Below are 14,298 nucleotides of genomic sequence, written 5' to 3'. Positions count from 1 at the left end.
AGTCTTATTATTTATGGTAGAATATTTTAAACTATGTTTCTGTATTAAGCCTTGCGTCCACCAGTATGGTAGCCATTAACCACACGGAACAATTTAAATTCAAATTAAAGGACAAATTCAGTTCCTCAGTGTCATTAGCCACGTTTACTGTCCAGTGGCCGCGTGTTTCTAGTGGCTACCATGTTGGACAGTGCAGATAAGAACCATGGCCAGGATCGCAGAGCTCTGTTGCCCAGTGCTGGTCTGGCGAAGGTTAAAGTATTAGCCACCTGAACTTCTTTGTCTGTTCATGAATTTCCTCTCTTCTCCAGTATTTATTTTACTTGGCAAACTCTTTTGTGTTACAGGGGAGTTGTGAATCTTTGTTTTAAAGACAGGCTTGGTTTTTTTTTTAGAAGACAGAAGGATGGATTGGCTTTAAGAGGCCAACAGGGCCCTATGGTGATGTCAGTAAAGGATGTTGGTAAAGGAAAAGTGACCTCCCTGAGGCCTGGCGGGCTGGAGGTCCACCGTCGGCCCTCTCCTCCAACACTGCTCTGGGCTCAGCCTCTGTTTGTGTTTGAACGTCACCGTACTTTGCTCGGCAGCTGCAGTGAAAGGCGTTAACCACAGAGCATCGCTGAGAACCATCAGTGGGGCGGGGAGAGCTCGCCCTTGGGTGCTCCTTCGCTTTCCCTGTGGGCACAGGCTCTGCCTCCCCCTGGCATCGCCTGGCCCGTCTTCACGGCCGCCCACACCTGTGTGCGCGCTGCACGGCCCCCCTGCTCGTAGTCCCATCGTTCCAGGGACGGCGTTCGGGACGACCTCTGTAAGTTGCCGTTGGCTTAGCATCTCCAGGTGTGTGCCCCCTGACAGGGCTGTCCGGGAGCTCCTCTGGGGTCTGCGGCTGCCACCCCTGCAGGTGTCCCGGCCTCTCTCCACAGTGCCACCTGTGTGGCCTTGTGAACCCAGGACCCGGTCCTACCTGCTGTGTGTGGGCTGGGGTACTTCTCTAGGAGATCGGGGGGATGTCCGTCAGCTGGGTTCTGCTGCTCAGCCCCTTCCTGCCCTCCGGACTTCCCGCACTTGCACCGTTTGCCCCACGGTCCCCGACACCCCAGCACGTGCTGCTGCGTTCCCTCCCGTGGGTGCCACCTGGTTGCGGCCCAGATCTCCTCTCTCTGGGGAAACAGTGACTTCCTTCCCCATCCCCTTGGCCAGAAGTCGCCTCTCAGCCTTTGAAATGCTACCTTGGCTGCCTCTCCAGAGCCAGATTATCACATGTGTCACGTTGTTGACATCAGCCCTGCTCACAAGGACCTACTGTGTGCCGAGTATGTGTGGGGGGGCGGGCAGACCGAAGCCTGGCCCCGCGGGGGCCCCCAGATGTGGCTGTGCTGGCCATGAGCACATGTTCTGCGTGACCTTTTGGACCAGGAACAGATAGATACGCGCGAATAAATAAGGAGCCACACGGCGGCTGCCAGTAGACCTTTGCTTTCTCCTCCCGTCCCTCAGGTTGTCCATGTACTTACTTAAACCTTTTTTTTTTTTTTAAAGCATTTTGTCTTCATCAAGTCTTTCCCAAAACATTCAACTTAATTTTCAAAGGAAAAAGTCCTCTTCAATTCTTATTTAATCAACATGTGTAATGTTTAACGAAATGATGTAATTATAGATACTCTTATTAAAACTTCCATTGAATCGATGTGTGTAGCAGCAAATTAAGTGATGTAATTACAGTTACAAGCACAGTGGGGATATGGAGGTTTGGAAACAACGGCGAGGGTCTTGAGGACCACGTTCTCCGCTGGTGGGTCTGAAAGGGTGTGGGAAGCTCAGCCAGCAGCCCTCGGTGTGGGTGGGCTTGGCAGGTGTGTCTTGGGAGGAAAGGGCCCCTGTGAATCAGCCGTTAACCACATGGCATATGAGTTTCTGAAATCCCGTTCTTCCTGTGCCTCGTCGCTGCGACGGGCCAGCTCAGAGGCTGGGGTCTGTGTGGAGCCCCCCTGCCGAAGCAGCTCCAGGCAGGACCCACCTGGCCAGTGGGTACTCTGTTCAGCTTGACCGCACTCCTGGCGTGACCTCTCCTTCTAGCCCGACCCTTCCTGTGCTGGCCAGGAGCCCCTGGCTTTGCCGAGTCCCTAGTGTTGGCTTCTCGTGAAGATGGCCTGAGCAGCTTGGGGCCCTGTTCACCGTTTCGTATGCGGAGCTGGGCCTGGGCTCAGAGGTCCGGCGTCTGCCTGGATATCACTTAGGAATTGTAATCTGCTTAGTAGCGCTCAGAATCATTTTTAATTTTTTTTTTAACATTCATTTTAGAGACAGTGTGTGAGTGGGGGAGGGGCAGAGAGAGAGGGAGACACAGAATCTGAAATAGGCTCCAGGCTCTGAGCCGTCAGCACAGAGCCTGGCACGGGGCTTGAACTCCTGGGCTGTCAGATCATGACCTGAGCTGAAATCTGACACTTAACCGACTGAGCCACCCAGGTGCCCTCCTCTTTTTTAAAAAAAATTTGTTTTAATGTTTATTTGCTTTTAAGAGAGAGAGAGGGAGAGCACAAGTAGGGGGAGGGGCAGAGAGAGACAGACAGAACCCAAAGTGGTCTTGTTATCAGCGAAAAGCCTGACGTGGGACTCGAACCCAAGAACCGTGAGATCATGACCTGAGCTGAAGTCGGATGCTCAACTGACTGAGCTACAGAGGGCCCCCTAGAATTATTATTTTTTTTAATGTGTATTTATTTTTGAGAGAGAGCAAGAGCAGCGTAGGGGCAGAGGGAGAAGGGGACAGAAGATCTGAAGCAGGTTCTGCTCCGTGCTGACAGCAGAGAGCCCTATGTGGGGCTTGAACTCATGAACCGTGAGATCACGGGCTGAGCCGAAGTTGGACACTTAACCGACTGAGCCACCCAGGCGCCCCGGTAGTGCTCGGTCCATGCTGGGTGTTGAGTATTCGCATGAACGCGTTCTGGAACCTGAAGGGTTTGGGGCTGGATGGACTGTTTCCTGTTCTTCTTGAGCGTGACTGAGGAGTCTGTCATTCTAAAAACACCTCTTTAATCTCCTCCCTCTGCAATGGGCATTCAGATCTAATGAACGGAGACACCAAGCGTGTTCCTCTGCCTTCACGGAAAGACATAATGGATTGATTTAATTGTATGTGTTGTGCAGTTTTGTTTTTTTGCTTTGCTGAACGCATAAACTGTTTCTCGAAATGTAATTAGTTATGATGCACGATCTGATAGGGATAACAAATTACAGCCACCCGTGGAGAACCTTTTATGACAGTGTAGCCTCTCTCTTAATAGTGGCTCTCAGGTTATGCCTTTAGATCTCTATAGACACTTCCCACCGCTGAGGACTTAGGTGTCCTTGACTGGACAGTTCTCATTGGACTCTTGGGAAAATGGAGAATTCTGTTTTCAGGTCCATTTTGGTGTGACAGTGGTGAATATCCCGGGCACGTGACTCAGGTAAGGGAAGGTCTTTTGCTTTCTGAAGAGACTGTGTCAAGAGCCGTGGCGAGCCCAGGCAACCAGGAGGGAAAGAACAAGCAGAAGGAAAGAAATGAACCCAAACGAGGCCAAGTGACTAATTTTGAATGTTTTCCGAGATCACCGGATTAGGATCTGAACTTTTGAGCAGTGACTTAGAGAACGAAGAGGCCGTTGGAATCGTGCTTTCCCACCCGTTCAGTCGTTATTGAATAAAATGTAGCGAGGTGTAACTGTTCCCTAAACCGGTGTTGGGTGCATTGCTCGCTGTTGACTTGCGTTTGTATTTTAATGCACGTTAGAAAGAAAAGCTTGGGTTCCTAAGCGACCATACTTAGGGTACATCTCAGATGTGAAAAGTTTGCAGTTGGCTGAAAGGGTGGGTAGCTTGGCTGGCACTTGCCATGAAGGTGGGTTGTGATGCTGGGTGTTTGGGAACAGATCCCGGGAAGCGTGATTAAGGCTGAGCCTTTTAAGGACCAATTTTGATTATAAGCTGCAGAAGAAAATATCGGTGAACGCCCACCTCGCGTTGTCCCTGTCATTTCTCTGGTTTGGTGACCGGCGCTGTCCTCGCAGGTGCAGTGACAGCCAAGGCACTTGACCGAGGTGATCCTTAGACATGCTCGTTCCATGCCTCGGCCCTGTCCCTCTAACCCGCGAGATACAGCTGCCTTTGGGAGAGGTGGAAATGCACAGGCTGGCATGTTTGCTATTACGGAAGTTTTGTTTTTTCTTTTTTCTTCTCTCCCTTCCTTCCTTCTTTCTTGTTTATTTCAGAGAGAGAGAGAGAGAGAGAGAGAGAGACTGAGCATGAGTGGGGAGGGGCAGGGGGAGACACAGAATCCGAAGCAGGCTCCGGGCTCTGAGCTGTCAGCACAGAGCCCAGCGTGGGGCTCGAACCCACAAACTGCAAGATTATGACCTGAGCCAAAGTCAGACGCTTAACTGACTGAGCCACCCAGGCGCCCGTGTTATGGAAGTGTTCTTTATTGAAAAGGTTATTTTCAGCTCTTTCTTTCCACGTGGACGTTAATCGTAACCGTCTTGTGTTTCTAGTGCCCTTTTTCTTCCTATTACACAACAGCTACCTCATTCTGAGATTGCGGAGGGAAGTCTGTCTCCTTTGAATGATCTGTTGATATTAGATAAAGCATGCCCTTCTTTCTGTTCTCTTTTCAAGGAAGAAGCTGGGGGAAAGTGGCATTTTATCATGAGGCACGCTGTGCCCTCACGTGGCTTGTCGGGTGCCCTTCCTCTGTCCTAGGGACCCAAGCTCCCTGGTTGTTACTGCCAGTCTGTGAAAGCCCCCGGGTGGCAGAGATTTGCAGTAGATGCTGTGTCTCCCCAGAGGCCTGCTGCAGCCCCCCCCCCCACCCCCGGGCTTTGGGGGGGACCCGGCTTCCCAGCTGTTGCCTTGGGCTGTGGCACTTACTGATGGGTGATGCTTCCCTCGTGTGCCGGCACAGGACGGGGGGGCTGGGGGGGGGGGTGGCCAGGCAGGCACAGTCCTGGGGATCCACAGTGTGAGTGTGCCGGCCGACCCTGGCAGTGAGCTGTGGCTCGGGGAAGAGGTTTAGGAGGGGCTCAGCCGGGGCGGGGCTGCGGGCCGCTCTGGGGTCTGGCCGAGTGCTAGTGCGAAATGGTTTAGGACAAAGACAGCATAAAGCAAGACGCGTGGGAAAACCGGCAAAGGCTGGCAAAATAGGAAGAGGTTGAAGGAGGCCAGAACGCTTGCTGGTTCGTATGGTGAGCCATCTGGGGGCTGGTAGCCCACCCCTGACGGGTCCGCAGGATGTGGGAGACATGAGGTTAGCTGAGGTGGTGAGTGGGGCCCACGTACACCCCAGTCCCAGCTCGCCACTAAGGCAGGTGCCCTCAGTGGGGAAGGAAGGACACGAACCTCACATCCTTTTCTGTTTTTTCGATATCTTGGAGACGTCTAGGGGAGGACGTGCGAGGTCACGTTGAGGGGTACCCCAGCCCCCGTTCCTCCAGCCTTCCCTATAGAGACGTGCTGTCGGCTGCTGCTGCCGCGAGTCAGACGGTGATACTGTGATTTCTAAGAAATGTGTGTGTGGTCATTCAGACGACTGAAAGTATATAAGTATATTTCTCATTCGTGCACAGTTCCCCAAACCCTTGGGATTTCCAAGGTTTTCTTGGAAATGTGGAGTTGATGCCTTTGTTGCCTTAATGAAGTGCCCCCTCCCTGTAGGATGGGCTCCCTGCGGGGGGAGGGGGGGCGGGGGGACCAGGTAAGACTAGAGGGTTGGAACTTCCAGTCCCACTGCCCCCACCTCTTGAGAGGGGATGCGGTTGGAGTTTGGATCAATCAGTCATGCTTATGTAAGGGACCCTCCATAAAGTCCCAGTAGTGTGGGGTTCCCAGAGCTTTCGGGCTTGTGAATATATACACACTGGGAGGGTGACCCCTCCCCCCCGCCGCCAACTCCACTAGGACAGAAGCGCCTGTGCCCCAGACCCCCTCCCCCACCACCAAGAACTTGCCTTGTATGTCTGTTCATCCGTGTCCTTTGTCACAACTGTTAATAGGCTGGTAAATGTGTGTCCCTGAGTTCTGTTAGCCACTCTAGCAAATTAGTCAAAGCTGGGGCGGGGATGGTGGGAGCCTCTGATCTGTAGCTGGTTGGCCAGGAGCACAGGTGGCAACATGGGCTCACTGCTGACATCTGAGGAGTGTGTGTGTGTGTGTGTCTGGGGGGAATGAGCCCCTAATGTGGGATCTGACACCGTCTCCAGGTAGACAGGTCAGAGTTGAGTTAAACCATAGACACTCAGCTGATGTTGCAGAGAATTGCTTGGTGTAGGGAAAAACGTCCCCGTGTTTGCGGACTGGAAGTGTCAGGATTGAAGTGTTCTCTGTGAAGGGAAAGGAGACACACAGGGTAGAAAGACGTAGTGGGGAAGAACTGTGTTATTTCCTCCACAGAAGGAGGGGAACATTGAGATTTTTCCATTTTCCTAGGCTTCCTTTAGATGAGCCGCACATAAGTGGCCTTCTGGTCCCCCCTCTGCCGCACACGTGCACCACTGAGGCACGAGGCCCTTTGCCATTCTGGCCATCCTGGATGGTGCCCACGGGTGTGCTCGCTCCAGTGCTCCCGGTGCCTGGGCCCCTCCCTCCTATTAGTCCTGCGTCCTGCCGGCCTCCTGCCGGCCTCATCTCCCGTCCCTGGCCTAAATGCATCTCCCTCAAGGAAAGAATTTATATTGTTGCCAAATTTGGGACTTTTTTGATATCACTTAGCGCATGTGTCCAGTGGAAATAGATTGTGAACCACTCGAGTCCTTTAAAATTCTCCAGTAGCCACACGAAAACTGTGAAAGAGACAGGTGAGATTAGTTTGACTAATACATTCTGTTTAATCCAGCGTATCTGCCGTATTATCCTTCTGACCTGCAATTATACGGAACTTAGTAAGGAGGCACGTTCATTCTTTTTTGGCGTTGAGAGCACATCCTGGTTTGGACCAGCCACGTTTCAACGGCTCAGAAGCCACGTGTGGCTGGTGGCCCCCGTATTGCACAGCGTGGCCTCGGAGTTTTGGTTCAGTTGCATTCTTGTGACCCTCTGCCCAGAGCCTCTGCCCGAAAGGACGCTACCTCTTGGCGAGTGCCCTCGTGGACCAGACTCGTGTATTTGTACGGAAGTCGTCTGTAGCTCCCGCATCACTTGCCGGGCTCGGTGGTGGCCCCGGTCCTTGCCGCCCAGGGCACGGCGGTGTGGCCCGTCGGCAGGCAAGCGGTTTGCCGCCCCCGTACCCCCACCGTGTTAATTTTGTGTGGCCGGTTAACTCGGGACATTCTGCGCGTTCGCCAAGTGGGGAGTGTGTGCTGGCACCCCGTGACGGCTCGGCTAATTGAGCCGTAAACAAAAAGTACATTCAGCACAGACGTGTCGGCTGCCTCCTCCAGGAGAGAGAGGAGGTTGGCTATTCCTGAAATGTAATCCCTCCTTCAGCCCTGCACAAAAGCCTCATGTCTGCGGGCTTGGGACCTGATAGATTGCCTTTGTACTGATGGAAAAAACCCAAACCGGGGCCTCGTGTGAATAGGGTTGTTTAGGGGAGGCCCCTGCTGCAGAGGCGGGCGGCACGGCTGGGTGCCTGGCCTGCACCTGAGCCCATCCCAGGTGTTCCATGGTGGGGACTTCAGGCTGGTGGTCCCCGCTGTCTGACTGGAGCTCTGGGAGCCCCAGCATGAGGAAGCCTTTGTCCTGGGAGCCGCCCTGCTTGCATCCTGAGACCCGGGAACGCTAACACTAGGGCCTGCCCTGCCGTCCTTGCTGCTCCTGGGGTTTGGTGAGGAGTCAGGGACGAGATCGAGACCTTTAAAGTGATAGCGAGCGCACAACATGTGAATGTACTCCGTGCCTCTGATCTGTGCACTTAAAAGTGGGTAGAATGGAGGGGGCTGTATGGCTCAGTCGGTTAAGTGTCTGCCTCTTGATTTTGGCTCAGGTCATGATCTCAGGATTTGTGAGATTGAGCCTCTGTGTCAAGCTCTGTGCTGACCTTGCAGAGGCTGCTTGGGATTCTTCTCTTCTTCCCCCCCCCCCTCCCCCCTCCCCCCCTCCCCCCCCCCATCCCTTTGCCCTTCCCTGCTCTCCCTCTCCCTCCCCTCCCCCTCCCCTTCCCACTCTCTCCCCTCTGTCCCTTTGCCCTTCTCTGCTTGCACTCCCTTTCTCTCTCTCTCAAAATAAAACATTTTAAAAAAATGGGTAGGCGTGCCTGGGTGGTTCAGTCATTTAAGCTTCCGACTTCAGCTTGGATCATGATCTCCTGGTCCGTGAGTTCAAGCCCCGCATCGGGCTCTGTGCCGACAGCTCGGAGCCTGGAGCCTGCTTTGGATTCTGTGTCTTCCCCTCTCTCTGACCCTCCCCCGCTCACACTCTGTCTCTGTCTCTCAAAAATAAATAAATATTAATAAAATAATAATAATAAATGGATAGAATGGTAAACTTAATGTTATGTATATTTTTGCCACAGTTTAAAAGATTACCATATTTTAAAAGTGTCTATGTTAAAGCCCAGTAGTTTTTCAGTGCTTAAGGTCAAAATTATACACCTGTCATGTATTTGTATCTGCCTCTCTAACAGAAATTTCAACTCTGCGTCTACATGTAGGGACAGATCTGTAAGTTACTTCTGTTTCCTCTGATAGAGTATGAGAAGTGTTTTAGTGTTACTGGCCAAAGTGAACAGGTCCTCAGTTTAATAATCTTGGAGAGAGAATCAGGAAACAAAATTACCGTCGTGAAACAGCTTTCCTCATCGCTTGTCACAGCGATGTGTTTATTTTCCTGGCTTGTTCACTAGAGTGAAACCTTAGTGTCGGGGCACACTGTGTCAGCCTGCCCAGCGAGGCCTTCAGGAGCGAAGGGTTTCCTCTGTTATGACCAGCGGCTTCTGGCGAGCTGGGCTCTGCTTTCTCCTTGCCAGAAGCATCGAAGGCCTTACCGGGAGGTCAGACAAGGAGCGTTTGGGGGCGGTCATGCCACCGTCCTGAAGGCAGCCATTGTCAGCACGTGAAGGTTTGCTTATTGGCAGGTGCTTCCTGGTTAAGATGACCCTTTACCCCGGCGCCCCCGTGGCCACAGACCTCTTCCTTCTAAACGCCTTCTTGGGCCCGGCACTCTTGCGACAAGAGTCTAGCTTTAGGTCACGCCCCCTCCCCAGCAGGTGAAGTGGCCCTTCTGTTATTGCCATTTTTTTTTTTAATTATTGAGGTAAAATTCACAGCCCATAAAATTAACCATTTAATTTTTTTTAATTTTTTTTTTTTAACGTTTATTTATTTTTGAGACAGAGAGAGCGCATGAACGGGGGAGGGTCACAGAAAGGGAGACACAGAATCCGAAACAGGCTCCAGGCTCTGAGCCGTCAGCACAGAGCCCGACACGGGGCTCGAACTCACGGACCGCGAGATCATGACCTGAGCCGAAGTCGGCCGCTCAACCGCCTGAGCCACCCAGGCGCCCCCAAGTTAACCATTTTAGAGGGAGCATTTCAGTGGCATTTTGTGCATTCACAGTGTTGTGCCATCACCATCACCTCTGTCTACTTCCACAGCAATTCTGTCTCCCCCAAGAGAAGCCGTACCCTTAGCATCACCCCCGGCCCTTGGTGGCCACCTTTACGCATCCTGGACGTGTCGTGTTGATGGCACCGTGCACCACGCGAACTCTTGTCCCTGCCTTCTTTCACGTAGCCTGATGTTTCTGACTTCCTCCGTCGTGTTCCTTTTTATGGCCGAGGACGACTGTACGTGGTCGGTGTATCCACGGACCCGCCGCTGGACGTTTGCGTTGTTCCCACCTTTGGCTGTCAGGAGTGGTGCCGCCCCGTGTGTGCATGTGTGTATGTATTTGTCTGAGCTACTTGTTTTCATTTCTTTAGGGTGTATTAATAGCTGAGTCATCGACCCTGTGGGAATTCTACGTTTAACATGTTGAGGAACCACTGCTGGCTTTTCCCATTGTTTTTAATAAGGTATTAAAACAATTTTTTTTAATGTTTGTTTATTTTTGAGAGCGTGTGAGCGGGGGAGGGGCAGAGAGAGAGAGAGGGAGACGCAGAATCCCAAGCAGGCTCCAGGCTCCGAGCTTCCGGCACAGAGCCCGACGTGGGGCTCGAACTCACGGACCTCAAGATCATGACCTGAGGCAAAGTTGGACGCTCAACCAACTGAGCCACCCAGACACCTCGTTGTAAAGTGTGTTTTTTAAGTTTATTTATTTATTTTAAGAGAGAGAGGGAGTAAGAGCAGAGGAGGGGCAGAGAGAGGGAGAGAGAGAGAATCCAAACAGGCTCTGAGCCGTCAGCACAGACCGTGATGCAGGGCTCGATCCCGGGAACCGTGAGATCATGACCTGAGCGGAAACCGGGTCAGACCCTTAACCGATTGAGCCACCCAGGCACCCTCGTTGTTTCTTTTTTCTTAATGGTAAGAATATAGAAATAATGGCCACTTGCCTGTTGTAAGGTCGATCTGTTTCCTTATTTTCTCTCTCTGCCACAGTGGCTTCTGTAGGTATGGCCCAGAGACACTGGGCGCGCTTTCTCTCTCCAAGGGTCACAGTGTGGCAATGCCGAATCACTGTCTTGTACACCTAAAACTAAAATGAGCGTGTTAACTCTACTGGGATTAGAATATAAACTAAAGAAACAAAAATCTGGGTGTGCTGTCGCTCTTAGAATACGTGACATTCGTTTTATAAAGAAGGAGGTACTCGTGTGGCCGTGTTGAAGGGCGTCCTCGAGGACAGGAGTCGTTTGGGTGAGTTGTCCGTCTAGGATGGCCTTTGTAATTGATAGCTGTCTTTTCTCTTTGTGTTCAGTCCTTTTGGGCGTCTTTGGCCTCTAGTATTTTGCTGGTGGTGCTTCAGTGATTGCCAACAATGCCAATAATGAGTGAGAGCAGACTGCTCACCTGTTGGGGTACAAGCTAAAAAAAAAATCAAGAGAGAACCTTCGAACAGGGGTCCGTGTGCGAGGTGATTTCTCTTTTTCCGAGCAGTGAGTCCTTTGCTCTAGGTGGTATCTAAGCCCTCGTGCGGTTGGGGTGAACAACGGCACTAACTGCCGTGTTCACAAACGTGCCTTTCCAGTTGACACAGCACGTTCGTGTCTGTTGATCCCGATAATAACCCTGGGAGAGGTGGGGTGAGGTTTTCTTATCAGGAAGCTGGCGCTCAGCGAGATTGGGACTTTGAGCGCATCCAGGCCCTGAGATGTAAAACTTCCGCTGTGACCCCAGATTGACGTAGGATCAGACCATGAAGGACGGGGATTGTCTGGGTTTTCAAAGGCTCGAGTGTGAAACTCCCAGAAACACATTCATGGTAGTAGGTAGGTCTGGAGGAGGGACCTGAAAAGATCCCACAGAAATGCGAGCCCGTGTCTGCTAAATCTATTTTTTCCTTTCTGGAAACTCGAAGTTAAAAGCAGCAGTTGTGTTCGAGGCTGCTATACACACAGCTTTCATCCGTTGGCGTCCCCGCCGGCTGGGTTTCTGCTGCGGGGTCAGCTCACGCTTTTGTGTGCACCCCAAAACAAAGCCAGTGCCCGCGTTCTGCTTACTTGGAGGGTGTCTCGAGGTGTTTCCTTGGAGGGTGTCTCGACGTGTTTCCTTGGAGGGTGTCTCGAGGTGTTTCCTTGGAGGGTGTCGCGAGGTGTTTCCTTGGAGGGTGTCTCGAGGTGTTTCCTTGGAGGGTGTCGCGAGGTGTTTCCTTGGAGGGTGTTGCGAGATGTTTCCTTGGAGGGTGTCTCGAGATGTTTCCTTGGAGGGTGTCTCGAGGTGTTTCCTTGGAGGGTGTCTCGACGTGTTTCCTTGGAGGGTGTCTCGACGTGTTTCCTTGGAGGGTGGCTCGAGGTGTTTCCTTGGAGGGTGGCTCGAGATGTTTCCTTGGAGGGTGTCTCGAGGTGTTTCCTTGGAGGGTGTCGCGAGGTGTTTCCTTGGAGGGTGTCTCGACGTGTTTCCTTGGAGGGTGGCTCGAGATGCTTCCTTGGAGGGTGTCGCGAGATGTTTCCTTGGAGGGTGGCTCGAGGTGTTTCCTTGGAGGGTGGCTCGAGATGTTTCCTTGGAGGGTGGCTCGAGATGCTTCCTTGGAGGGTGTCGCAAGATGTTTCCTTGGAGGGTGTTGCGAGGTGTTTCCTTGGAGGGTGGCTCGAGGTGTTTCCTTGGAGGGTGTCACAAGGTGTTTCCTTGGAGGGTGGCTCGAGGTGTTTCCTTGGAGGGTGGCTCGAGGTGTTTCCTTGGAGGGTGTCACGAGGTGTTTCCTTGGAGGGTGTCACGAGGTGTTTCCTTGGAGGGTGTCTCGAGGTGTTTCCTTGGAGGGTGGCTCGAGATGCTTCCTTGGAGGGTGGCTCGAGGTGTTTCCTTGGAGGGTGGCTCGAGATGCTTCCTTGGAGGGTGGCTCGAGGTGTTTCCTTGGAGGGTGGCTCGAATGCTTCCTTGGAGGGTGGCTCGAGGTGTTTCCTTGGAGGGTGGCTCGAGGTGTTTCCTTGGAGGGTGTCACGAGGCGTTTCCTTGGAGGGTGGCTCGAGATGCTTCCTTGGAGGGTGGCTCGAGGTGTTTCCTTGGAGGGTGTCACGAGGTGTTTCCTTGGAGGGTGTCACGAGGCGTTTCCTTGGAGGGTGGCTCGAGATGCTTCCTTGGAGGGTGGCTCGAGGTGTTTCCTTGGAGGGTGGCTTGAGATCGCAGGCTGTAGCCACGTGCGTCCCCGGGGATGGTGCACGCTGGACCTGTACGGAGGGGTCTGTTAAATCGTGGGCTCATCAGAAGGCAGCTGGCGCTGAGGAGCGTATCTGGGCAGGTTCTGAGGACGGACCGGATGTGAAACTGGGGTGCAGGGAGGCTTCGGGCCTTAGCGCATCTCATCTGCTAGTCACACACCTGTCGGGGAAGTGGTGGCTGAAGAGAAACACCTGGAAAACAGGAGGTGGAAGGGTTCTTCTGGACTTCAGGCTCAGTATGAGTCAGCACCTCGGTGTGGGTGCGAGAGCTGGGGTGGGGCGAGCCCTCAGGCCGCCTTTATGGGCGTGTTATCTGGAAGAGGGACGGAAGCTCTCCGCACTCACCACCGCCACCCACGTTGATCTCTGCAGATTGCTTCCGGAAGCGCAGGCCTGCCATGGGCCCCGTGGGTGTGGCAGGGGGGTGAGGAGGGATGGTGAGCCTGGAGGACAGGCTGTGTGGGGGGCGGGGCGCGGACCAGGGGCCCCGGGCACGGACAGCACAGAGAGCAGGGACGAGTTGCGGTGCCCCACGCCTGGGCCCTTCCAGGCTGAGGCCTCTCGGTGAGGATCCGCGTGCCGTCCGAGCCCCAGCTCCGCTGCCTGTAGGGTTCTGTCCGCCTGAGGACCCCCGTGCGACATCCTCACTGCTCTACAGAGTTTGGTTTTGATACGCGAACGCAACAGACCGCTAGGAGATGCGACCGACTTGTCCTTCCCGCGTCCTGTGGGGGGGGGGGGTGCTTGCCCAGGGGGCACGGGCACCCTGCGGTTTGCTGGGGCGCGTGCCCCGTTGGCGTGTAGTTCGCGTCCAGCGCGTGGTGCAGCCTCGTGCGGCTGGGAGAACTCACGCGTGTGGCTGGCAACGGATCAAGACGAGAAAATTACCGGGGTGGCGGCTGGGGGGTTAGTCCTGTGAAAGCAGACACCTCACCCTGGTCACGTCCGTCATTAGTTAATTCCCCGCTCGGTTGAGTGAGGAAACGCCCGCTGAATTCTTTTGTGAAGGGATGGATGAGTCAGTGGCTGGAATTGGAAACTTTTTGAGCGCTTTGGAGGGAGAAGGTTCCTACCCGAGGAGAAACTTGGCGGTGACGACAGAATACCTTTTTCAGTTGCCAAGTGAGCGGACACCTCTCACCTCCTCCTCACGGATCCACGAGGCACCAGCAGGTGGAAAAGGAGGAAAGCGAGTCTCGTCTCTTGAAGCAGGTGGAGCTGCCGTGAGCCGGAGGGGACGGAAGTCAGGGACGGCGGCTTCCTTTCCCTTCTGCCTCCTCCTTGGACAGATCACAGGTGTCAACACAGTTGGGGTTCTGAGCTCACCGCTGCCTGAGTGGTGAGCTTCCAAGGACGGCGACACTGACTCACCGAAGAGGGTCCTGGAGGTCCCCGTGGTGAGGGACCTGCCCGAGGCCTCTGCGGCCCCAGGGGAGCCGCCCAAGGACATCAGGTCCTGACGATGCTCCTCCCACAGCTGCCCAGCAGCCCAGTCCAGTCTTCTGCCTGGAGGGTTTTGTTCTCCTCTGTCAAATGCAAATTATTATGGTTGTGGGGGGCGG

At 53.7% G+C, this 14,298-nt stretch overlaps 1 protein-coding gene across 8 annotated transcripts in view; it reads left to right on the top strand.

Moving 5' to 3' along the window:
- The window catches only part of AGAP1 (ArfGAP with GTPase domain, ankyrin repeat and PH domain 1), a 546,313-nt gene that overhangs the window by 68,382 nt on the left and 463,633 nt on the right, over positions 1-14,298 (top strand). Inside the window, exon 1 of one of the 8 annotated variants that reach the window (XM_053903417.1) lies at positions 11,136-11,350. The exons of the other annotated variants lie outside the window; for them this stretch is intronic. Coding sequence (XP_053759392.1) covers positions 11,278-11,350 — 73 coding nt within the window. The 5' untranslated portion in view covers positions 11,136-11,277. Of the gene's footprint in view, positions 1-11,135; positions 11,351-14,298 lie in introns of those variants that run through there. 8 annotated transcript variants of the gene reach the window in all.

Source organism: Panthera pardus, unplaced genomic scaffold, assembly GCF_024362965.1.
Source record: "Panthera pardus isolate Hobbes unplaced genomic scaffold, ASM2436296v1 HiC_scaffold_10, whole genome shotgun sequence".
Lineage (NCBI taxonomy): Eukaryota > Metazoa > Chordata > Mammalia > Carnivora > Felidae > Panthera > Panthera pardus.
Note: the sequence above shows the minus strand (reverse complement) of the source record. Positions and strands in the feature narration are given on the sequence as shown.